Source organism: Rattus norvegicus, chromosome 5 (genome assembly GCF_021556685.1).
Source record: "Rattus norvegicus strain SHRSP/BbbUtx chromosome 5, alternate assembly SHRSP_T2T, whole genome shotgun sequence".
Lineage (NCBI taxonomy): Eukaryota > Metazoa > Chordata > Mammalia > Rodentia > Muridae > Rattus > Rattus norvegicus.
The window spans coordinates 152,078,754-152,102,762 of NC_141538.1; the positions used below are offsets into that span (position 1 = coordinate 152,078,754).

The 24,009-nt window shown below is 49.2% G+C and overlaps 2 protein-coding genes and 1 pseudogene across 10 annotated transcripts in view; all 3 read right to left on the reverse strand.

Annotated features, from left to right (window-relative positions):
* Positions 1 to 24,009, reverse strand: part of Cnksr1 (connector enhancer of kinase suppressor of Ras 1) — a 460,720-nt gene that overhangs the window by 69,294 nt on the left and 367,417 nt on the right. The window lies entirely within an intron of this gene.
* LOC120103001 (40S ribosomal protein S20-like) lies at positions 5,002 to 5,542 on the reverse strand (annotated as a pseudogene). The gene has a single exon (XR_015621201.1). The product of XR_015621201.1 is annotated as a 40S ribosomal protein S20-like (transcript).
* Rps6ka1 (ribosomal protein S6 kinase A1) overlaps positions 12,644 to 24,009 on the reverse strand; it is a 39,202-nt gene continuing 27,836 nt past the window's right edge. For 5 of the 8 annotated variants that reach the window (NM_031107.2, XM_087551332.1, XM_087551333.1 and 2 more), the window contains 5 exon segments: positions 12,644 to 13,537; positions 13,952 to 14,089; positions 15,667 to 15,784; positions 15,904 to 15,980; positions 16,170 to 16,331. In NM_031107.2, the coding sequence (NP_112369.2) occupies positions 13,415 to 13,537; positions 13,952 to 14,089; positions 15,667 to 15,784; positions 15,904 to 15,980; positions 16,170 to 16,331 (618 nt within the window). In that variant the 3' untranslated portion in view covers positions 12,644 to 13,414. 8 annotated transcript variants of the gene reach the window in all.

Here is a 24,009-nt window from a genome sequence, read left to right on the forward strand (position 1 = left end):
TCCCTCTTCCCCCTGGGCTAAGGCTCTTTACTGAAGTCCACTTCTCTCCAGGTCTTGGTGATGGTTTTGCTTCCCCAAATGTAGAATGAAGAAAGACCCTGAGCTAGGAGGCCGGAGCCTGTGATCCGGGAGAAAGGGAGGGTGCCAGCGAATATGTGTTAGCCTGAGCTACTTCTCAGCCATCTTGTTTCACCTGTATAAAAACCAAACCAAACCAAAACCCCAACCAGCAACAACAACAGAAACACAGCAGGCCCTACTCTGAGCTCAAGTTTAAAGATGGGAGCTCTCTGAGTGATGTTGGAGGGTCAGGAGTTTGAGGTCATCCTTGGCTACCTTGAGAGTTAGAGCCTAGCCACTTGAGATTCTGTCTCAAAAAATAAATACATAAATTCCAACAAAACTGAATAGCCTAAACCTGAGCTAACCACTGCTCCAGCCTGCCCGCCCATCCTCCTGGCTGTTTGTTTATATCCTCCACCCATGCTCACAAGAACTGCATGTGGGGGTGCAGGGTGCCCCCTGACCCCAATTGCAAACTCAAGGACCTGAGTTCAAATCTCAGCATTCGCATGAAAAGTTTGGTGTTGGGGTTGGGAATTTAGCTCAGTGGTAGAGCGCTTGCCTAGCAAGCGCCAGGCCCTGGGTTTGGTCCCCAGCTCCGGAAAAAAAAAAAAAGTTTGGTGTTTGGTGGGCAGAGACAGGCACTGGGGCCAATGGCCAGCTAGCATGGCTCAGTGAGCCCTGGGCCGTGAGACCTGTCTTAAAGGACGTGGGCTCCATTTCTGAAGATCACACCGAAGGTTGTTCTCTGGCTTTTTTGAACAGGCACAAACATACAGAAACAGACACAGACAGACACAGACACAGACACACATGCACACACACACACACACACACACACACACAGACATACACACACATACACACACAGACAGACATGGACAAAGACAGACAGACATAGACAAAGACAGACACAGACAGACAGACAGAAACACACACACACACACACACACACACACACACACACACACGAGTGAGGATGGTAAAGTATAGTTTTTGTTTGATATTTGAGGACAAAGAACCACAGGTCTGGGCTGGAGAGATGGTTCAGCGGTTAAGAGCACTGACTGCTCTTCCAGAGGTCCTGAGTTCAATTCCCAGCAACCACATGGTGGCTCACAACCATCTGTAATGAGATCTGGTGCCCTCTTCTGGTGTGTCTGAAGACAGCTATAGTGTACTCACATAAATTAAATAAATCTTAAAAAAAAAAAAAAGAACCACAGGTTCAACTGACTTGATGTCTGGGCTGTGTCCACCCACTGCGGCCTTCCCAAGGGAGCTGAGCAGGAGGGGGAAGGAAAGGAGCACTGCAGGAGTCCTCCCACTCACCTCTCCAAAGTCCTCCCACAGTTCAGTTCCACCCCTTTGCCATCACTGAAGGGGCAGCATCCAGTAAGGCCTCCCTCCTCCTTGTTGAATCATCCCCATCCCCCCAGTCTCCCACAGTTAGTGGGGAACCCCTCTCTCTGTTTCTAGAAATAAAGTGTAGCTCTTCTGAAAAATCTCAGCTCAGAGCAGAGGAACTTTCCAGGGGTGTGGGGACTACCCTGTAGTAAGGTGGATTCTCCACAGCCTGTGATATTTAATCGCTGACCTGTCCAGCAGGTCCAGTTATTCAGGGTCTCGAAGAGGCACTACCTGAGGGTCAAGGCGGGGGAGAAAAGAAGGAGACCAAGCAAGGCTCTGTTGTCAAGGTCTCGTTTATTGGGGCAAGCTTTACAGCTTATAAGGCTTTCAGATAGGGGGAGTGACCTTTGTGAAACACAAAGGAGGGAGGGGCGAGGGCATTCTTCGAAGCAATATCAGGAAGCAAAGAGGTCATGCAGGGGTTGGGGATTTAGCTCAGTGGTACAGCGCTTGCCTAGGAATTGCAAGGCCCTGGGTTCGGTCCCCAGCTCCGAAAAAAAGAACCAAAAAAAAAAAAAAAAAAAAAAAAAGAGGTCATGCGGTGGAGAAATCTGGTGTTTGCTCAGGCTGAAACATCCTGTGATTGTTCCCGGAATCTTCCTGTGCCGTCAGTTTGTGGGAAAGGATTTTGTCCAACAATCTCATAATCTTGCAGCAGCCATCTTAGGGCTGAGTGTTCTGTGACTGTTTAGCTCAGAATGGCTCCCTACATCTCCCCTTTTTTTCTTTTATAGAAGACCATTAAGACTTCCGTGGAGAAACTGGGCAGAGGAGCAAATGACCGAAAGAGGTGTAGCCATCTCTGTCTTAGGATTGACCTCTCTTTTTTTTTTCTTTTTTTTTTTCGGAGCTGGGGACCGAACCCAGGGCCTTGCGCTTGCTAGGCAAGCGCTCTACCACTGAGCTAAATCCCCAACCCCAGGATCGACCTCTCAAACCCCAGCATTACCTGTCGTAGGATTACCTTGTCGTCCTCAAGGCTCCATGTCTTAGGTTGGTCAGGGGCTAGAGGAAGTTGCCCATCATTGAGATGGCTACTTTGGGTCATCTTACCATTCCTCCTAAAAGCCCATGGACGAAAGGGTAGGGGCCAGACAGCATTACTTTAGGAGATTGTGGAAGTTGAGCCTCTCTCGATGTATTGAGCCTCACCTCGCCTTGTTCACCGTCTCTCTGGTCATCCTCAGCTGTTCTGGTCTCCAAGCGATGATAATGTACTGAAACAGAATTTCTAGGCAAAACAGAATCTATTTGTGATTTAATAAAGCGTGTGAGTCACTGAAAGGCCCAAGGACCGAAGGAAATCAACAGAAGCAGGCCAACAAGGGGTCCTAAAATCGAAGGCAGCAGGGTAGAGAGCCATGGGGATCAAGGGTTCTGTAATTCCCTGTTCATATCTAACTATTAATCCCTTTCCAGGGAGGAATCCTGTCCTTAACATTTGGTTAGTAATGACCTCATTGGGACTACACATCATCACTCCCATCTGGGAAAGAATATCCCTTCCCCAGAGGTTAACAGGGAGTCCAGAAACTACAAATGGCCTAACCGTGCCTGTATTATTTTCTTTATCTTTCTAGGTCAGGAGCTTTGAACTTTGGAGTGTATCCTGTGTTTGGCCTATCCCTTTTAAATGTGTGGTGGTAGCTTTAGGGGCCAGGTTGAGGGCCAGTGTCTAGAGGAGAGCACCGTTGCATCCACCCCCGTATCTAAAAGGCCCTGAAACTGTTTGCCATCGAGCCAAAGAGACATCATGGTTTTTTTTGTTTTTTTGGGTTTTTTTTTGTTCTTTTTTTCGGAGCTGGGGACCAAAGCCAGGGCCTTGCGCTTCCTAGGCAAGCACTCTACCACTGAGCTAAATCCCCAACCCCCCCTTTTTTTTAAAATATTTATTTATTATGTGTGAATATGAGTACACTGTAGCTGTCCTCAGACACACCAGAAGAGGGCATCAGATCCCATTACAGACGGTTGTGAGCCACCATGTGGTTGCTGGGAATTGAACTCAGGACCTCTGGAAGAGCAGCCGGTGCTCTTAACCGCTGAGCCATCTCTCCAGCCTCCATCATGGGTCTTTTATCAGTTAATTTTTGAACCCAATAAACATCTGAAGAGTCAGGGAAGGAGGAACCACGTCCTTCTTCTATGTGAGGGAACTGTCCCATGAAGGGAAGAGGTAGAGCTTGTGCAATGTGTTGTCCGGCCCTAAGCGTTAAGGGGCCCCGCATGGCAGTGGCTAGAAATTTAATTTCTCCAAAATAGTCAGCATCTATTACAGAGGGAAGGATGACAAGTCCTTGAAGAGCACTCGGGGCTCGCCCAATTATTAGGAAAAACATGCCAGGCGGTGGGGGCCCAAACTCTCCAGATTCTATGATAATAGTCCCTTCCTCAGGGGTTATAATCCTGGTGGTGGAGGAACACAGGTCCACTCCTGCACTCCCTGCTGTTGCCCTGGATAAGTTGGCGTTGTAGGAGCTTGATGCTGCATTTGGGGGGCATGTGGTCACCTGTGGATAGGGGCCCCGGTGTGGGGCCCCCTGTCCGTTTCCCTGGACCGCAGGGAGGGTTTGCCCATTAGCGTCAGTCTTAGACCGACATTCCTTTGCCCAGTGACAGCCTCTCCTACAGCAGGGACAAATTCCCGGGGCAGTGGGCCTAGGGGCCCCTTGACCAACGGCAGGATTAGGGGACTGGCTGGGGTTAAGGGCACTACATTCTCTAGCAAAATGACCAGGTTGTCCACATTTAAAACATATTTTGCGGGGTTGGGGATTTAGCTCAGTGGTAGAGCGCCTGCCTAGCAAGCGCAAGGCCCTGGGTTCATCCCCAGCTCGGGGTGGGGGTGGGGGGGAGAAGCTGCTAAAACATGTTTTGCCTCTAGGGTGACCAGAATCCCTGGTTTTTTGGAACACAGTCCTGATCGCCAGGCTAATAGACTTGGATACTTGATATGAGAAGGAATCGACATCATTGCAAAGTTTAATCATTCCCGGAATACCAAGGTCTTTGGTCTTGCCTCGCAGCGTGGCTCTGCACGCCGAGTTGCGTTCTCAAGAGCGAGTTGTCTCACCAGGAGCCCCTCACTTTCTCTTTGACCTAAGATTCTTTCGGCTGCTTCTTGTAGTCTCCCCACAAATTGAGCGTAGGGCTCTTGTGCCCCCTGGATTATTTTAGTTAGGGGGGTGGTGAGTGCTCCTGTAGCAGGGACCGCTCTCCAGGCGGACAAGGCAGCCTGCGCTGTTTGAGTGAGTACACCCGGGGACAACCCTAGCTGTTTTTCCTCAGAGGCGAATGAGCCCCTTCCACATAATTTGTCCGCGGTCTAAGAAGCAATCTTACTTAGAGGATATTTTCTATTTCTAGCAGCAAGACTGTCTGCCCTGTCTATAAACTCGGATTTCCAAGTTAAATATTGTCCTCTAGTGAGGACAGACTGCACCACCTTGGTCCATTCACTAGGAGTCAAATATCCAGACCCGGCAAGTCCCTCTAAAACGGACAAGGTAAAGGGAGCATTTATACCATAATTTTTAACAGCTGAGTGTAATTCTTTTTTTTTTTAAACAATTAAGTCAATTTATTTAAACAGTTGACTTAGGCATCTGCAATGGCGACTTCAACCTCCACTCCAGGCTCAATACTGATGGAAGTAATCTGCTTAACAATCTCAGAAGGACTGTGTAAGTCGATGAGTCGCTTGTGGATTCTCATCTGGAAACGATCCCACGTCTTGGAACCTTCACCGCAAGGGGTTTTTCTGGTAGTGATTCTCAGTGTCTTGGTAGGCATGCGCACCGGTCCTTTCACTTTCAGATTCTTCTCCTTTGCGCCTCTGATCAAGTCCGCACAAACCTTTTCCAGTGACTTCACGTTGCGGCTGGTGAGCGTGATTCGAATCCAGTGAATCGCCACGTCGGGCTCCTCGGGAGTCTTCCCGGTATCTTTAAATGCCATGGCTGAGGCAAGCTTCCTGACCGACTTGTTTCTCAGCAGGAGCGAACAGCCGTGAGTCAGGACAGAGCAGACTGGACAAGGCTCCACAGCACGCACCACAGGTCTGGGAAAGGCTGAGTGTAATTCTTTTATATGCTTGAGTTTCAGTTTTTGGTACACCGGACGTAAAGTCTCGTATTCACCTTGGTCGGAGTCTTCCTCATCAGAATCTGCAGCTACCTCATCATAATCATTCTCTTCTTAGATCTCTTGTTCCTCATTGTTGTTCTCTCCTTGATTATGATTGGTACTATCTGGCTTGGGTTCTATCTCTGGCCGGTCTATTCCGTGCCCTAGTATTGTCTAACTTGGGCTCATCCCTAGCCTGTCTGGCGCGTGCCCTAGCCATATCCGGGAAAGTTAGTTTTGGCTGGGGTTTTTTAATGGTGTTAGATGGCCTTTTGGGGGCAACTTGTCCCCTTCTCATGGTCTCTTGTAAGTTTTGAATCTCAAATGTAAGGTCCCCTAACTCCTGTTGTAAATGTAAGACTTGTTTGAGTCCGGTGATTGGAGCCTGAAGCGCAGCCTTAGTCTGAGTTAGTCCCTCTACCACTGTGATTAGCAGAGGTGCAGGAGGAATGGACGGCATTGGGGGCAAATAGGGTGGGGGGTGGGTAGGTCTGGATCTTTGTGTGAAAAAGACTGGAGGTTCCTGTGGCCCGGGCCGTACCTCTCCTCCTCATATTTGGCAGCTTCCTCCTCTAACCCGGCCTCAGAGGCGGGATCTAGTCTTGACTCAGAGGATCTAGTCTTGACTCAGAGAAGCGGCGTAGGCGGTGCCTCTCATTTTTATCTTTGTCTTGGTCCCTAGAGATCCCTTTCAGAGAGGGATAGATGGTTTTCGAATTTTTAGACATTTTGAGGTCCTCTAGAGAGCGTAAGACTTCCCCCATCCCCAGGCATATCGATGACAATGGAAGAGCAAGGAGAGTGTGGCTCCCCGTTTTTACTTTCACTTTAAGGTGACAGCTGCCACAAAACTTGTAAGAAATCCTCTGCAATAGCTAAGAGGCGGGCACTCTCGCCTCCTTTCTCAGCATCTTTTATAATGTCTCTAATGATACCCCAGTAACTAAAAAATGCCGCGGACACTGGGTCACCGGCTTTCAAGAGCTTATTAATGTCTTGACCAACCTTATTCCAAGTAAGGGGGTGTATATCGGGGCTGCTTAAAATTAACCAAGGACACTTTTCATCAACAAAACAAAAGAATTTGATTAAATCCTTTTTCTTAACTCTTATTCCTCTCTCCCTGAGTGAGCGCTTGATCTCTCCTATGAAACAAGTTTCTTTAGATAATTGCTTCCCCATGACAGTCGGACGACAATTATTCAGCCGTTCGTACCTCCCTCTCCAGCAACGCACTAGCGATGCGGCCTGAAGAGTCTTGTCTTTTTGTGGATCCTTTGTCTCCGTCGTCCAGTAGTTGGCCGTGCTTCAGGTCCCTGTTCAGGCGCCACTTGACCAGTTCAGCAAGTCCAGTTATTCAGGGTCCTGAAGAGGCACTACCTGAGGGTCAAGGGGGGGAGAAAAGAAGGAGACCAAGGAAGGCTCTATTGTCAAGGTCTCGTTTATTGGGGCGAGCGTTATAGCTTATAAGGTTTTCAGATAGGGGGAGTGACCTTTGTGAAACACAAAGGAGGGAGGGGCGAGGGCATTCTTAGCAGCAATAGCAGGAAGAGAAGAGGTCATGCAGTGGAGACATCTGGTGTTTGCTCAGGCTGAAACATCCTGTGATTGTTCCTGGAATCTTCCTGTGCCGTCAGTTCGTGGGAAAGGCTTTTGTCCAACAATCTCATAATCTTGCAGCAGCCATCTTAGGGCTGAGCGTTCTGTGACTGTTTAGCTCAGAATGGCTCCCTACAAATCGAGGCCTGGGTGCTTAGTTGAAAGGCCTTCCGGTAGGAGGCAGGGGTTGGGGCCAGGCCTTGGAGGTTCTTTAGCTGTAAGCTTCTATGAGTCATGAGTTGAAATTTAGCCTTTACACGAGGTCAGATACAGGGCATGCATAGGGCTAAGATAGACTTAGGCTCAAAGCCTGCCTTCCTGGCGTATACATGCCTGAGACAGGAGGGGTTTTGAATGGAGGAGCTCAAGGCAACGAGGCTGCCTGGGCACTAGGAAATAGTCCCTTTTCCAAAGACAAAAGACACAGGCCTGCAGAGACAATTGCCACCCAACCTAAAGCCCTGTGATCCCCAGATAAGAGAGAACCAACTTCTGTATGATGTCCTCTGACCTCTACCTATATGCTTTGCCACGGGTGTCCGCACACATGAACATACACACACATAAGCCTTTTTTGTCTTTTAAAAGTGGTCTAGCCACCTCCTTGCTTGGACCCCGTGTGTACATTTGTCTTCAATGTCCTTCCCATAAAACCAAAAATGCTTATCTCATGAGACTATACCGCCTCAACTTTGCTAGGTAGCTGAGGCTGACCTCGAACCCCTGATCCTCCCACCTTTTGCTTTCCAAGTGCTGGGATGACGGATATACATGCCCAAAGCTGGCAGTGTTGGAGATAACCCAGCGCTTTGGACGCACGAGGCAGCCGCTCTACCCACAGAACCATCTCCCCAGCCAGCCCCGTGAGAGAGCTTTAGGTACGAATGTGATGACGGCAGAGCCGGCCTGGTGTGAAGCGAGGCTCAGTGGATCACACCTCTCACAAGTGCTTCAACAGAAGGCCAAGCCACACATCAACAGGTCCTCTGCTGACCGGTCATTTCAGAGTTGAGGGGAGGTTTTACATTGATGAGCTGAGGTCCCGAATGTTTGAATACTTAACGTGGGCAGGGAGCCAGGCCTTCCTCTGTCAGGGACTGCTTCCTCTAAGAAAGCAGGATACATGAACAGGCAAAATGCCAGAAATGCCCCAGATGCATGGGGCAGGAAAGGGCTCAGAAGTTTAAGAGCTGCTCTCTCCCAGAGGCCTGAATTCAGCTTCCAGCACCCGCATCAGGTGGCTCCTTAACTGTTGTAACTCAGGTTCCAGGGATCCAATGCTTTCTTGTGACACCAGTACACATGTGGTGCACATAAACCTGTTGTAAATACACTCTGTTGTTGTTTGTTTGAGACAGGGGTTCTCTGTGTAGAGTTCACTGTCCTGGAACTTCCTCTTTAGACTAGGCTGGTAGCCTTGAACTCACAGAAATCACCTGCCTCTGCCTTTCCAGTGCTGGAATTAAAGGCCACTGACTAACTGGCTATGCATATATATTTTTAAAAAGTGGGGGAGGGGAGGCAGGTGGAGCTCTTAAGTTCAAGGCCAGCCTGGTCTACAAAGTGAGTTCAAAGATGGCCAGAGATAGGGCTAGAGAGATGGCTCAGTGGTTAAGAGCACTGACTGCTCTTCCAGAGGTCCTGAGTTCAAATCCCAGCAACCACATGGTGGCTCATAACCATCTGTAATGGGATCTGGTGCCCTATACTTAGTAAATGAATAAACCTTAAAAAAAAAGAGGATGGTCAGGGATACACAGAGAAACTGTACACCCTCCCAGAAAGACAGACAGACAGACAGAAAGAAAGAAAGGAAGAAAGAAAAATTCAGAAAGGATGCTGAGAGACCCCGATGTGCAGGGCAGCATTGAGGGTGAGTCTCTGACCCAAGGGGAACATGTAGTGTATCCCAGCATCCCTCGGTGGAAAAGGAATCTCCTGGACCTTATAGAGCTGGGAAACTTTCCAATTTCCAACTTGCTTCCCATTAGTTTTCTAACAATTAATTAGAATTCTGTGACCCGGAAGCACAGAGGGGTTCTGATTTGCACTCATTTGTGAATTCCACTCTGTAGCCTGAGTTGTGTCCTTGTGCAAGTCAGTCTCTGTGTGAAATAGGGTTGGTCGCATGTTGCTTCCTCGAGGATATAATAACAGAACAGGGGAACCAGTCAGTGCTTGGCACTGGTCATTGGGAGCTGTGACCTTTACTCCTCATCGATGTGGCCTCAGGCAGTTTGGGATGGCAATAGAAAGTAGTTGAGGGCAGGTGAGGCTTGATGGGTTGTAGCCGTTGTAGCCATCGCTTACAGCCATGAGAGAGGCGTTCCTGTCACAGTAGCTGGAGGTCGTGAACTGCCTTTCTAGAGTCTGCTAAGTTAGGGGGTGGGGTGGGGGTGCCGTCCTGATCTAGTCAAAAGGAGAGCAAACTTCACACAAACCTCTTCCTTTTCTTACTCATATCCACTTACTCGATTTTCAACTGATATTGAGATGGACGGAAATGATTCATTTATTAATTCTTGATATTTTTTTTTTGTTACTCCTAACGGATGTTTTGCCTGTGTGTATGTCTGGACACACGGGTACCTCGTGCCCACGGAAGCCAGAAGACATGGAATCCCTTGGAACTGAAGTTATGGAGGTCTGTGAACTGCCATGTGGGTGCTGGGAGCCAAACTCAGTCCTCTGGAAGAGCAGCCAGTGCTCTTAACCGCTGAGCCGTCCTTCCAGCCCAGGATTCCTGTTTAGCAAGTGGGAAACTGAGGCATGGAGCAGTGTAGTAGTGGGGGTTTTGTGGCTCCTGGCTACGCTTCCTCCAGCACCATCATGCACAGTTCCGCATTTCTTTTATTTATTTAACAAACACTAGTTGAGTCCCAAGGCAATTTGTGACAATTAGGGACTTCCTGAAGTGGCCTGGGGCTGGCCTTGAATTACTGATTTTCCTGTCTACACTTCCTAGGTGTTGGGATTATAGGCTTGGGCCTCCATGACTTGGAGCTCCAATCTCTCATGAGAACTCTTACTTGATGAATCGGTTTGGATATTTAGAAAGAAGCTCTCATAGAGAACCAAGAATTTCCATTAAACCTGCCCACCCCCAACTTCCTTCCTATGTCAAACCTAGATTTTTTTCTTTTTTTTAAGATTTATTTATTTATATGTGAGTACACTGTAGGTGTCTTCAGACACTTCAGAAGAGAACATCCCATTGCAGATGGTTGTGAGCCACCATGTGGTTGCTGGGAATCAAACTCAGGACCTCTGGAAGAGCAGTCAGTGCTCTTAACCACTGAGCCATCTCTCCAGCCCCAAACCTAGATTTCTTGAGGGAGGGTTTTGTCTCTCGTAACTGGTGCTGACTTTGAACACCTGTCATTGAGGTTCATCCTGGGTTACTTGCAACTCTGCCCCGAACCAAAACCAAACAAAATCAAGACCTTGATCCTCCTGCCTCTACCTCTCAAGTGCTGGGATTACAAGTGTGTGCTAACACCAGCCACTCAGAAGGATTTAATCTTACTGTGTGTCTGACGTATGTATGTGAGTGTGGGTACACACACCACAGCATGTGTGAAGGTCAGGTCAGGAGCATTCGCTGGGCTCAGGGATCTTTCTACTGTGGGTTCCGGGACTTGATTGAGAATGTCAGCGCATGCAAGCATGTTATCTTTAAAGTCATATTTTCTTCTTTCAGTTGTTGGAGTTTCTCTATGTACTAGAGCCCCGGCCTTCCTGGACTCACTTTGTAGTCCAGCCTGGCCTGGAACTTACAGAGATCCACCTACATCTGCCACCAGAGCGCTGGGATTAAAGGTATGCTCTACCTTACCTGGCTGGCTGTAAGATATTCTGAATCTCTTATCTATTCTCCAAACCCACAAATGTTGTCTACCCCAAAGCATGTCCTGGCCACTCCCTCCCCAGCCTGTTCAAGCTACTTGAGCCCAGACCTGATCACGGTTTTTCCTCCGTCTTGCCCCCTCTTCCAGTCAACTTGCTCTACAGCTTTAAAAAAGTAAAAGTGGGCCCAGGGCTAGAGCCTCTGTTTATCACTTTCCAGGTGGCTTAATCTACAGACACCGCCATGAAAATAGGTCAGTGATTCTCCACTTCCTGTCAGAAGGCTGCAGCAGGGGTACTGTGTTTGAGACCAGCCTAGGCTACAGTAGGAAGGGGCTGGGGAGAGAGACCATGTTAAGAGTCGTGTCATATATGGCACGGGGAATTAAAATTAGGCTGTACCTCTCTGAACTACCTGCCTATGCCCTAAACCCGCAGTTCTCAATCAGTGGGAGTGTCGAACAACCCTTCCATAAAGGTCACCTAAGACTATCACAAAATATTTACATTATAGTTTATAACAGTTGCAAAATCATAGTTATGAAACTAATGAAACTAATTTTATGCTTGGGGGTCACCACAACATGAGGAACTGTATTAAGGGGTTCCAGCGAGAACCACTGCCATAAATCCTTTTAAGAGCTTGTACTGTTGACAATGCTCAAGTCTAGCCTGGGAAACCCAGTCTCCTTCCCAGCCTCATCCTGCATAAACTCCTGGTTCTGAGGACAAGGTCTTCAGCTAAGCACTAGACTGAGCCATTTCTCTAGTTCTCTAACTAGCTTGCATCTGTCTTTGGGTCTGTCCTAACTGGTCCCTTCTTACCATCAGCCCTAAGCTTCCGGGCCACCCTCAATGGTGTCCTACCTCTCTACTCCATTCTGGTTCTCTGCATATCTTATCAGTAGATGACCTTGGGGTTTTTTTTTTTTTGTTTGTTAATGTGAGTGAGTCACTGTCTTCACACATCAGAAGAAACCCCATTACAGATGGTTGTGAGCCACCATGTGGTTGCTGGGATTTGAACTCAGGACCTCTGGAAGAGCAATCAGTGCTCTTAATGGCTGAGCCATTTCTCAAGCTCCAGACCTTGGGTTGTTAACAGTTCATTTCCTCTGTATGGGGTAAGATCCAGGGCCTTATTTTCTACCTGGCCCAACAGAAAACACCTACTGTGTGCTGCATGAGGAATGCCATTCCCTCTCTGAGCCTGTTTTCCATTCGTAAAATGGAGCGTCTGTTTGACAGGGTTAAGACTAAATGAGATGGTGGCATAGTTCAGTGACACAGCACCGTGAGGTCCTGAGTTCAAGTCCGAGCACCACACAGAGGAAAGGGGGACGGTGGTAGAGCCCTTCTCTCGAGTGTTTAAGGACTTGGGGTTATCACAAAGGGCCAGCGACTGTCGCTGGCTGCCAATGCTAGTGTTTCTCTAGACTGTGATGGAATCCCCTCACAGGAGCACGTGCACAGAATCAGAGGGATTCTCACACGCTCCTCAAATGACGTGTGCTCCAAGCAAGTGGGCTAATCTGTTCCTAGCCTGTTCCTGTCACCAGCGAAGTCTTCGAGGAGGATTAAAAAGTGGAAGCGCAGGCGCTTTGACTGGACTGTAGGTTTATTAGAAAGGCCTTGGACAGATGAACCCTGAGTTACCAGCTGAGGAGGAAAGGGAAAAGCCCTCATCCCCCGTGGACTACCTCCCTGGTCTCCTGTGAACTCTGTCCAGTGGCAGACAGGAAGTCTCCCAAAAAGTGCTCTCCGTCTCCTCTCCACGGGGCTGCCCGATCTGACTGCAGGGGCCCACTGCGCATGGGCGCTGTGGATGCTGGTGCCTGGAGCCAAGAGCTGACAGGGTGGGGTCCCGGGCTCTTAGCAGAAAGTGGTTCGAGAACCCCAGAACAGAATGGAAAAAGAGATGGCTGGGGACACCAAGTTCTGCTGAGGAGCCAGTCGACAACTCTGAGAGGCAACGCCGAACTGCTCGGAGGCGGGTGCAGATGGCTCCTTGACCAACAGAGGGGCGGAGTCCCAAAGCTATCACGGGAGTCTTGGCCACACATGGGACTGGGTGTTCCTCCTGGGACTGCAATGGCCAAAAAGGCAAATGGATCTTGTAAAAAAAAAAATCCATGGTAAATGATGTCATTTTTCTTTTCCTTTCTTAAAAAATAGTTTGTACAGTGAGTGGATTTCACACAATGGAGCCTGAGCCCAGAAGAGCCCGTCCTGGGGAGGAAGGCACTTCACACCCGCACGGGTGAGCTGGACTAGTTGCTTCCTTTAGGACTCCATTCCACTTGGTCCTGTGACTCAGGCTTGCTCCCTCTGGGAAGGACTCTGCCTCCAAGGAGTTTGTCTGCGCTGCGGTTCACAGGGTGGTGGATGGCAGCTTCCTCACCCGCCGCTGGGCCAGGATGGACGACTCGATTGGCTTGAGCTGGGGGGTGGGTTTGGAGCTACTGAGTGCAGAATATGTAGCTGCCATGGCCCCCTAAAAGAGAAAAGGTGGGAGATCAGACCACGAGGCGGCGTGGGGGGTATAGTGGGCAGACAAAACATGTGTGCCCCAGGATCTGGCCAAGGTCCCTCCCAAGGTCCCTCAGCCCACCCAGTCCAGTGTTCCTAGACTTGGTGTTGTTTCATGACCATGGTTTTCCCTGGGACACAAGAATTCATTGACACCACTGACACCACTGCATAAGTCTGGGACTCCCTTGGGACAGGGCTATGTCTTTTGCCATATCCCCTGGTTTTGGGCAGACCTAGAACTTCCTGGCTCTGTCACTTCAAGTCCCTACCATAACCCACTGGTCTGAGCCCAACCCACCGCCCTGGCCCCAGAAGCTCAGCAGCTGCCCCAGGTGCTCATACCGCAGGTGTTCATACCCCAGGTGTTCATACCGACCTTCACAAGCTGCAGGTCTTGGTGGGACAACTGGCTCTGGGGGAGCTTGTCTTTCTGGGTGATCCACGGGTGCTGCAGAACCTGTTTGGCTGTGAGGCGCTGGTGGGGGTCCACATGCAGCATCTTAGATACTAAGTCCTGGAGGCACATGGATAAGGAGGTGACCCGTGGGGCACCGAGGGAGAAGAGAGCTGTGCCAACTGATGGCCAATGACTGGAAGGCCAACCGTGTCCAGCCATCTCTGGCCTGAGCTGTTACAAAAGCCCCTGCAGTCCGTTCTTTATACACCAAAGCCCTCTCCTCCTCCCCATCCTAGGATCTCTTTTCTTCCCTCCTTGCTGCTCGAGGTATGTAGGGGACATCTTTCCCTTTTTCCTTCAGAAAAGCCAAGAGGAAAGGTGGGGATTGCCTGAAGACTGGGGACGGAGAGGGGGCATGCAGGCAGACGAAGGCTTAGATTTGACTCTCCTTAGATGCTGGCCGGCCAGACATGCGAGAGGTGCCGGGTTCCATCCCCAGCTCAATGAAGAACAGTTGAAAAGAGAAACCCGTGAAAAAAACATGCCAGGTATTTAATCCCAGCATGTGGGAGGCAGAGCCGGGGATCATGAGTTCAAAATCAGTCTCTCGGCTACATAGGCCTTGAAGGCAACCAGGGCTGGGAGAGACCTTATCTTCAAAGCAAAACCAAAGCAAACAAGCTTCCTGCTTGTTTGCTCTCCCAGAGAGTTCAGGTCCCAGCACTCTAATTTTTTTTCCCCCAGATGGGGTTTTTCTGTGTAGCCTTGGCTGTCCTGGCCCTCGCTCTATAGATGAGACTGAAACCAGAACTCAGAGATAGGCCTGTCTCTGTCTCCTGGGCACTGGGATTAAAGGTGTGAGCCACCACCGCCCAGCCTCACACACTTGCAGGAGGCTCACAGCCAGACGTAACACCAGCTCCGGGGGCCTTAGGTCTTCTGGCCTCTGAGGTCACACACATAATTAAAATAAAACTAAAGCTGGGTGTGGTGTAAACCTTTAAACCCAGTACTAAGGAGACAGAGAAGGGTGAATGTTGGTGAATTTAATGCCAGCCTGGTCTACAGACCAAGTCTAGGATAGCCTAGGCTACACAGTGAGACAAAAAAACAAACAAAACAAAACAAAACAAAAAAAACCAAACTAAACAAACCTTGAAACAGTAACAGAATCTCAAATAAACTTAGCTCTCTCTCCCTCCAGCTGAAGTGTTCTAGAGGGTTGTTACCTCTGAGCCTCAGTTATCCCTCTGAGAAACAGAGGTGACAATACCCAGTACAGGTGGGGTGCTATTCACCAAAGGTTAAACCATGCTACGCAGATGTTCTAGGAGAATGGAAACACCCCAATATTGAAAGCTCAAGAGCAGCCTCCTTTGGGGAGCCTTTCCACACTTGGGCAGACGCCCACACACTTGACCAGAGAGCTAGCTTCAATGGGGTGGTGTGTTTTCTACCACACCAACTCTCCATGGAGACAGACATGGATTATGCAGCCCTCCTCATCCCTTAGGGCCCAGAACACAGAAGGGGCAGTGAAGTTATCCAGACAAGCAGGGGAGGGGTGTGTGTCCGGGAATCTTCTACTTGGGGTAATGCTGCAAAAGGGATTTGTGGAACATTCTACGTGGGAGAGAGGGAGACTGTAGGAAACCTATCAGCCCGGCTCCGCCCTCCCAGCCTCACAGGCTTACCTTGGCTGTCTCTGAAACCGTGTTCCAGTTTCCCCCGTTGAGGGTGAACTTCCCACTGCTGATCCGGGTGAGGATCTCCTCTGGGGTATCACTGGGCCCATTGGCAAATGGAGTGTATCTAGAGGGGAGTTCCCAAAGCCAGCGTTAGCCACTGGCCTCCACCCTGGCGCTAGGGGGTTAGGTTAGGAGGTTGGAAGCTCCCGGAGGCAGGGTCAGAGGCCCAGACTCCACACTCACCCTGCCAGCATCGTGTACAGCAGAACGCCCAGGCTCCATATGTCACAGCCTTCATCGTAGCCCTGACGCTTCAGCACCTGGCAGGAGGCAGGGAGGGCGGTCAGGCTGAGGGGCGTAGGAAACGTCAAACATTTCCCATAAGGGTAGAGTAGAGTCAGAGCCATGGACTGACTATACGTCTTCCCTTGGAACCTGGGTCAAGGCCCAGACAGTATGGGACATTTGAGAGCAGGCACAGGGTCTCCTGATGCCTCCCCTCCACTTACCTCAGGTGCCACAAAGTTGGCTGTGTAGCAAGGTGTCATGAGAAGCCCGTTCTCAGCCCGTAGCTGCTTGGCAAAGCCAAAGTCGCATATTCGTAGGCATTCGGGGTTCCCAGACTCATCCACATACAGGATGTTACTGGGTTTGAGGTCCCTGTGGACGACCTAAGGGCAGAGGGCTGGGGTCGGTATATGGTGCAGGAGTAGTGACCCATGCCAACTGCCAGAGTTGAGAAGTCCCACAGACTGGCCCACAGAGAAAGGCCCAGACCTCTACAACAGGACAAGGTTTTGAAAAGAGGCCCTATGTTGGTATAACTGCCTTTAAAGAAATTGTGCGTGTGGGTACCAGGTCATACAACTTGAGGGAGTCGACTCCTTCCTTCCACTGTGTGGGTCCCGGGGGAGCACATCCGGGTTGTCCAGCTTGGCAGCAAACACACGTGCACCGGCCCTGCATCACCCTTTTGAAATCTCTGACGATGCTAGCGGGCACCTCAAAGCTCACCCCAGTTTCTCCTTCTGACCTGCCCATCAGCCCCTCTCTTCTAGGACAGCCCCACCTCCCTGCAGTGTGGGTCCTTTTCCTTCTCTTCTTCCTTCCTTTTAAAAGATTTCTATCCCTGTACCTCTCAATCCCCCACCCTCCAAACGCCGCTGGCTCTACCATTAGAATGCCCAGAGCCCAGCTCCTCTCCTGTCAGGAATCCCATCCCCAACATTGTCATTTATCTCTAGATCCCGCAGCTGACAGAGGGAGCCCCTTAAACGGAAGTCAAGGGTCAGTGCGAGGGCTGAGTAGAGAGAAGTGCTCATGGTCAAGTCTGATGCCTGGGTTTGATCAATAGAATCCACAGGGTTAAAGGAGAGAACCCGCAGTGTCCTCTGACTTCCACGTGCATGTGCCACAGCACAAGTGCACATGTGCGTACACACACACACACACACACACACACACACACGCTCGCACGCACAAACAATACACACACACAAACTCTCTCAAAGCAGGGCTAGAAAGGTGGCCTGGCAGTTAAGAACCCTGGTGAGTGGGACTGAGGATTTAGCTCAGTGGTAGAGCGCTTGCCTAGGAAGCACAAGGCCCTGGGTTCGGTCCCCAGCTCCGGGGGGGAAAAAAAAAAAAAAAAAAAAAAAAAAAAAAAAAAAAAAAAAAAGAACCCTGGTGAGCAAGGCAGCACACCTTAATCCCAGCAGTCAGGAGGCAGAGGCAGGAAGAGCTCTGTGAGTTTGAGGCCAGCTTGGTCTATAGACGGAGTTCCAGGATGGCCAAGACTGCAAAAAAAAAAACAAAACCCTGTCTAACCATGCCCCATCACCTCAACCACCAAAAAAAAAAAAAAAAAAAAAAAAAAAAAAAAAAAAAAAAAAAAAAATTGGCTAAGTTATCATGAATATTAGAGCAGAATTTGAACCCCAGAACCTACAGAAGAAACTGGGGTGCTGTGCCTGTAACCCTGCCTACAGTGGGGCGGGCAGAGACAGGAGGACCGCTGATTGCTGGGGCTTCCTGCCTTCCAACCTAGCCAAGAACAATGCCGGTAACAGGACACTTGACACCCTGTTCTGGCTGCCAGAGTGCACACAGGTATGCACTCCCCCCACATACACGTATAATCTCATAGACAAGTATATAAAGAAGTCTTTTCAAAACGTCACTTCTCAGTCATGATGACACTGGCAGGGCCACTCATCACACCTCGGTAGGCAGGTGGCATTTTACAGAGGAGGACACGGAGAGAAACCCTGACTTGTGAGAAACAGGAGCAGGACTTGAACTCAGCCCTGACCACCATTTCGGGGCTTTCCCAGTTTACTGTGGCACAGAGGACACATTTGGGGAACAGACATTAGGGAAGTTTGTGATCTGACCCTGCCCTAGCAACATAAAGAAATGAATAACTCTTTGACAGGAACCGAGTCTCCTTGAGCTGGAGCAGAGTGGGGCGGGGCACAGCTCAGAAAAGCTGCAGACACTGCTGGCTGGTCACCAGGTATGCACACTGTCACAGAAAGTCACAGCTGGCTGGGAAGGTGCGAGGGAAGACAAGAGTGGGGACCATGGCAACCAGACTAAACACAGCTCTGGGTATGGGTGACAGTCACCATGTAGCAACTCAGGCCCTGTAGTTTTCAGAGGCAGCCACCCTCACCAAACCTTAGGACATCAACCTCAGAACAGAAGCCCACCCCTTCTGCAGACCAGGGAGGGCCTGGCCTCACCCTCCACAGTTGTGTGGCCTGCCACTGCATCTTCAGCTCTGGGGCTGACACGTGTGTTCAGGGACCAGGGTCACAGGGAAGGCCCGGGATGTTTAACTCAGAGCCTAGGACAAAGGTGGGGGTTTGCATTGGTAACCACACAGTGGTTTCAGATGAAAGCCCAGTTTTGATGGGGATGAAGCAGGAGGATGGTCAGAGTTTCCTGGTTTCCAGTCTAGCTGAGAAAATACAAGCTGAAAATTCAAGGAGAAACCTTTTGTAAAAGGAACGGGGTGGGGGAAGAGAACACTCAACCGGACTCTCCTTCCAGACACTAACACAAACCCTTAAGAAAAAATAGTCAGTGGTGGCACAGGCCTTTGATCCCAGCACTCAGTTTGAGGCTAGCCTGGTCTACACAGTGAGTTCCAGGACAGCCAGGGCTACACAGAGAAAAAAAAGCGGTACCACAACAAACAAAAGAACAAAACAAAAGATGCAAACGTTCCCCAAAACACAAGCCCTGGCTTGTCATAGCAACTTTCTCTGGGGCAATAAAGACGGGGCAAGCACCCAGTGTCTACTGACAGGTGAGCAAAGGTCTCTGGGCAAGCCATACTGTGGAATTCAATGCAGCAACAAACCTGCAGCCCACAAGGTGTCCCTCAGTGACAGAGGGGAAGGCAATCAGCAATGGGCCTAGCTTGGAGTGGTCGCACAAGCCTGCCACCCCAGTGCCCCAGCCTGGGTACAAACACACACACACAAAGAAAAACAAAACAAAATGAAAAAACCCCAAAGCCAAAACCCGTGACCAAACTACAACAGAAAACAAGCAAGAAGAGAAGTTGAGCAGGATCAGGCGTCTCCTCAAAAGGGAGCCGGGGAACGCTTTGTGCACTGACGTCAGAGCTGGAATGGGGTGTGTTCATTGCTAGGAAACCGACCAGCCTTGTGACTTGTGTGTCACGTCGTGTTTATGGGACATTTCAATAAACATATGCTATTAAACAGGTGTCCTGGATCTGGCCCCTCGTCAGTCCTTTCTCTCAGCTTCCATGGATTCTCAGCTTCAGACACCAAACCTACCCAGAGAGCCCTGCAAATACCTCCAAAAAGAAAAAAAGAGTATCTGTGCCTGTTTCAGTGGCCCCTAGAATCTGGAAAAGGCCAGAAACAAAACACTGGTGACCTATAAACTCCTGGGCTGTCTTCAAGGGGCCCCGTGCTTTTGGAGACTCTCGTTCTGGAAATTACTTCATTGCTCTAAGCTTCAGGTTACCCACCGATAATTCACTAGCTCAGTTTCACCTTCTTAGACCCTTGGCTGTCTTAGAACTCGCTCTGGATATAGACCGGGCTGGCCTCGAACTCACAGAGCTCTGCCTGTCTCTGCCTCCTGCGGGTTAGGATTAAAGACGTGCAAAGCCACCATCCTTTCTGTTTTGTTTGTTTGTTTGTTTGTTTGTTTTTTCTATTCTTTTTTTTCATAGCTGGTGACCGAACCCAGGGCCTTGCGCTTGCTAGGCAAGCGCTCTACCACTGAGCCAAATCCCCAACCCCCTTTCTGGTTTTTTGATACAAGTTCTTCTTATATAGCCCAGGCTGCCTTGCTACAGAGTAGCTCTCAGTCTCCTGAGAGCTGGGGTTACAGTCATGTGCCGACACGTGCATTTGTTTGTGTGTGTGTGTGTGTGTGTGTGTGTGTGTGTGTGTGTGTGTGTGTGTGTGTGTGTGTGTGTGTGTACGCGAGTGTGTTTAGTACTGTGGATGGAACCCAGGGCCTCCAGGCCACTAGGCAAACACTGTACAATGGAACCAAGCTGTTAAGGGAGATCTTTAGCCAGTATTAACAAGACAGGAGAGGAAACATCACTGCTCTGATCTGACATGGTTAAATATTAGTCTGCTTGCACTGACCACATAGAAACCAAAGCCACTTCAAACACAACCAGTCAAAACCCACATGGCCACCAAACTGAAGCTTTGCTTATAAGGTAAAGTTCCCTCCCTCTTATGAAAGAATTCTGGGCCTCTGAGAGGGCTCAGTTGGCAAAGGCACTTGCAGCCAAGTCTGATGACCCAAGTTCGATCCCTACCTGTCGAAAGCGGATAACCACAAGTTATCCTCACCTCCACACACCCACTGTGGCATACACTCCCACACCCACTAAATTAAAGCAAACAAATGCATAAGAATTCCCTTAATAAGGCAGACATAATCTAACACTGACATTTTCACCAAGTTTAATAACAGAATTGATTCAAACACTCCTAAAAAGATAAATCCTTGGGGCTGGAGAGATGGCTCAGCGGTTAAGAGCACCGACTGCTCTTCCAGAGGTCCTGAGTTCAATTCCCAGCAACCACACAGTGCCTCACAACCATCTATAATGGGATCTGATGAATTCTTCTGGTGTGTCTGAAGACAGCTACAGTGTACTTGCATACAGAAAATAAATTAAAAAAAAAAAAGAGATATATCCTCAACGTGAGAGTCTTCCCAATGAAGAGATGGGATGACACCCATGGGGCCTGAGTAATCTGGGCAACATGAGGCTGTGTCTGTGGATGCCATGCAGGATCAAGTACAATGTCCCACTGAGTAGAAAAGTGATTCTGGCCGCCTCCCCAAGCCCCAGTCCTACTTTAATGCTTTGGAGCAGAATGCCCAATACAGACCATGTCACCAAACGGTCCTGCGAAAGAACCCAATCGTAAGTATGAACAAGAGCCTGACTGTTCTACAGAACCAGCTCAGGGACTAGAGGCTTTGGCCCTAGGTATGAGCAGAGGACATCATGATTCCCTACTCCCACCCCGTCACTAAAACACATAACTGGATGCCGATGGTTAGACATGGTCATGATAAACCCCCTTTCGAATTCTTCCACTATAGACACAGTTAAATCCAAGAAGACTAGAATTCCTGGAAGTTCAGTGGCCTGTAATAGCTAAGTTTTCTAGCTGGGTACAGAGCTATAATGTCTGTAATCCCAACACTGGGAAGGCTGAGGCAGGTGGATCTCTGTGAGTTTCAGGTCGGCCTGGCAAGGCTGCAGGGTGACTTCATAACTAGCCTGGGCTACATAGCAAATTTTAGGCTAGCCTAGGTTACATTCTAAGACTTTATCTCAAAACTAATAAAAACAAAAGCTGCAAAGGCTGCCAAAGCTGTCGCTGCTCTCACCTAACGAGGCCTCTCTAGTCTCAAGGCCTCTGAGAGGAATCTTGCTTCATAATCTCATGGGTGAAAATACTGGAACCTATAGCTTTACAGGTGAGAAAGGGGAAGGTCAAATGCAGAGGCCAAACCTTGCTCTCACCTTAAGTATGTTCCATTCCTATTTTACCTTTTTTTCCTGTTTATCTTGGGTTTGGAGAGATGACTCAGTGGTTAAGAGCACTGGCTGCTCTTCCAGAGGTCCTGAGTTCAAGTCCCAGGAACCACATGGTGGCTCACAACCATCTGTAATGAGATCTGATGCCCTCTTCTGGTGTGTCTGAAGACAGCTACAGTGTACTTATATAAATATAATAAATAAATCTTAAAAAAAAAAAAAAAAGAAAAGAACGAAAGAAACAGGGCCCAGGTGGATGAGGTCACATGCATTTGAAGACAAAGTCTCTCTATGTAGATCAGCCTGTCCTTGATCTCATAAAGATTTGTCTGTCTCTGCCTTTTGAGTACAAGAATTAAAGGTCTAGGATATAGAAGGCCCTACCTCAAAAACAAAAATTCTTCATCTACAGGTATTTCCAGGTCAAGCATCAATTCCTGTTCAATGTGGCTAGTCAGAGGCAGGCTGCATGGTACCCTTCTTATATTTGTTTGTTTTGAGGCAGGCCTGAGGAGATGGTTAAGAACACTAGCTGCCCTTCCAGAAGACTAATGTTGATGCCGAGCCCCATGACTGGTGGCTCACACCTGCCCTCTTCTGGCCGGCAGTGTGCACCTTCGCTCACACGCACATAGCATTTTTTTGTTTTGTTTTTTGGAGACAGGATTTCTCCGTGTAGCCTACTGGGCACATAGTTCTGGGTTATACTCACGACAGTCTGTAATTCTATTTCTATAAGACCCGATGCCCTCTTCTAGCCAATGCAGGCACTAGGGAACTAAATGTGGTACACAGACATGTTTGCAGGGAAAACACCCCCCCCCCACACTCATGCACGCACGTGTGCACACGCACACACAAGCTAAACAAGCCACAGTGAGCAAATCAGTCAGCAATGCTTCTCCGTGGTCTCTGCTTCAGTTCCTGCCTCGATTTCCCTCAACTGGACTGTGCCGTGGGAAGTATAATCCAAATAAACCTTTTTCTCCTTGTCACGGCAATAGAAAGCAAAAGAGGGCGCCATGTAAACACTGGGCAGACACAGCAGGATCCCTGTAATCCTAACACTCAGGAAGCAGAGACAGGGATGGATCTGAAGATAAATTGCTTGGCTAGTCAGCACAGTCCTGGAACAACTCGAGACCCTGCCTCAGTATATACACAATGTAGCGTGACTAAGGACAACATCCAACGTCAACCTCAGATCTCTACACTCAAGCACACGTATGCATACCAGCCCGCATACTCGCCTATACAAATGCAAGCTCACACACACACACACACACACACACACTACACACATACATACTACATACACTACACACACATACACACTACATACATACTATACGCACACACTACATACACACATCCATCATACATCCATATACTACATACATACATACATACATACATACATACATACTACATACTTGTAGATGTGTGACGTGGTGGTGGCACATACCCAAGGCTTAACTCTAACATGTGATGCTCCTCCTCCCTTGGCCTCTCAAGTGATTACAGGTGGGAAGCCATGTCTAACTTCCTATACTTTTTTCCTCTTTGGAAATAAGGTGTCACTAGTTGGATCAGGCTGACCTCTGACTCCTGAGTGCTGAGATCAAAGGCTCAGGACACCAGACTGCCATCACTGTTAACCCTTCACTGTCTGATCAGACGCTCCCCAAAACATCACCCAAGCCAAGAGAGAACCACTATGAGGAACTTGAACCGCCCACTCAGCTTACCCACCAAAGCAACATCAACAAAGAAAGCTATACCCTGCTCTTTGGCCCCACCCATTGTCTCTCTCTCTCTCTTAGTACCTGGGTCATCCTCTCGAATACCCTGCATCTTCCAAACAAAAATCTACCCCTCCTTGCAACTTCTGGTCACCATTTTCCCCGGTTGTCTGATCCTGGGAAAAAGACTGTACAGCTCCAACCCTCAGACTCCCCCCCCCCCCCCCCCCAAGGGCTGGGGACCGAACCCAGGACCTTGCGCTTCCTAGGTAAGCGCTCTACCACTGAGCCAAATCCCCAACCCCAACCTTCAGACTTTTGATCTGTCAAGTGCCAGTAACCTGACAGGTCATTCAACCAATCAAACATCTAATTCAGGATTTGGTGAAAATCCCACTGAAAGAACCAAGGAAACTTTCTCTTACACTTGTCCTGGTGTGCGGCACACACTAGGTGTGGCACACAGTAGGTTCTGGACAAATGGTCTTGAGCCAGCCCTCATCTCCCCATTCCTCTTACAGCCAGCCACCTACCCAACCGGAG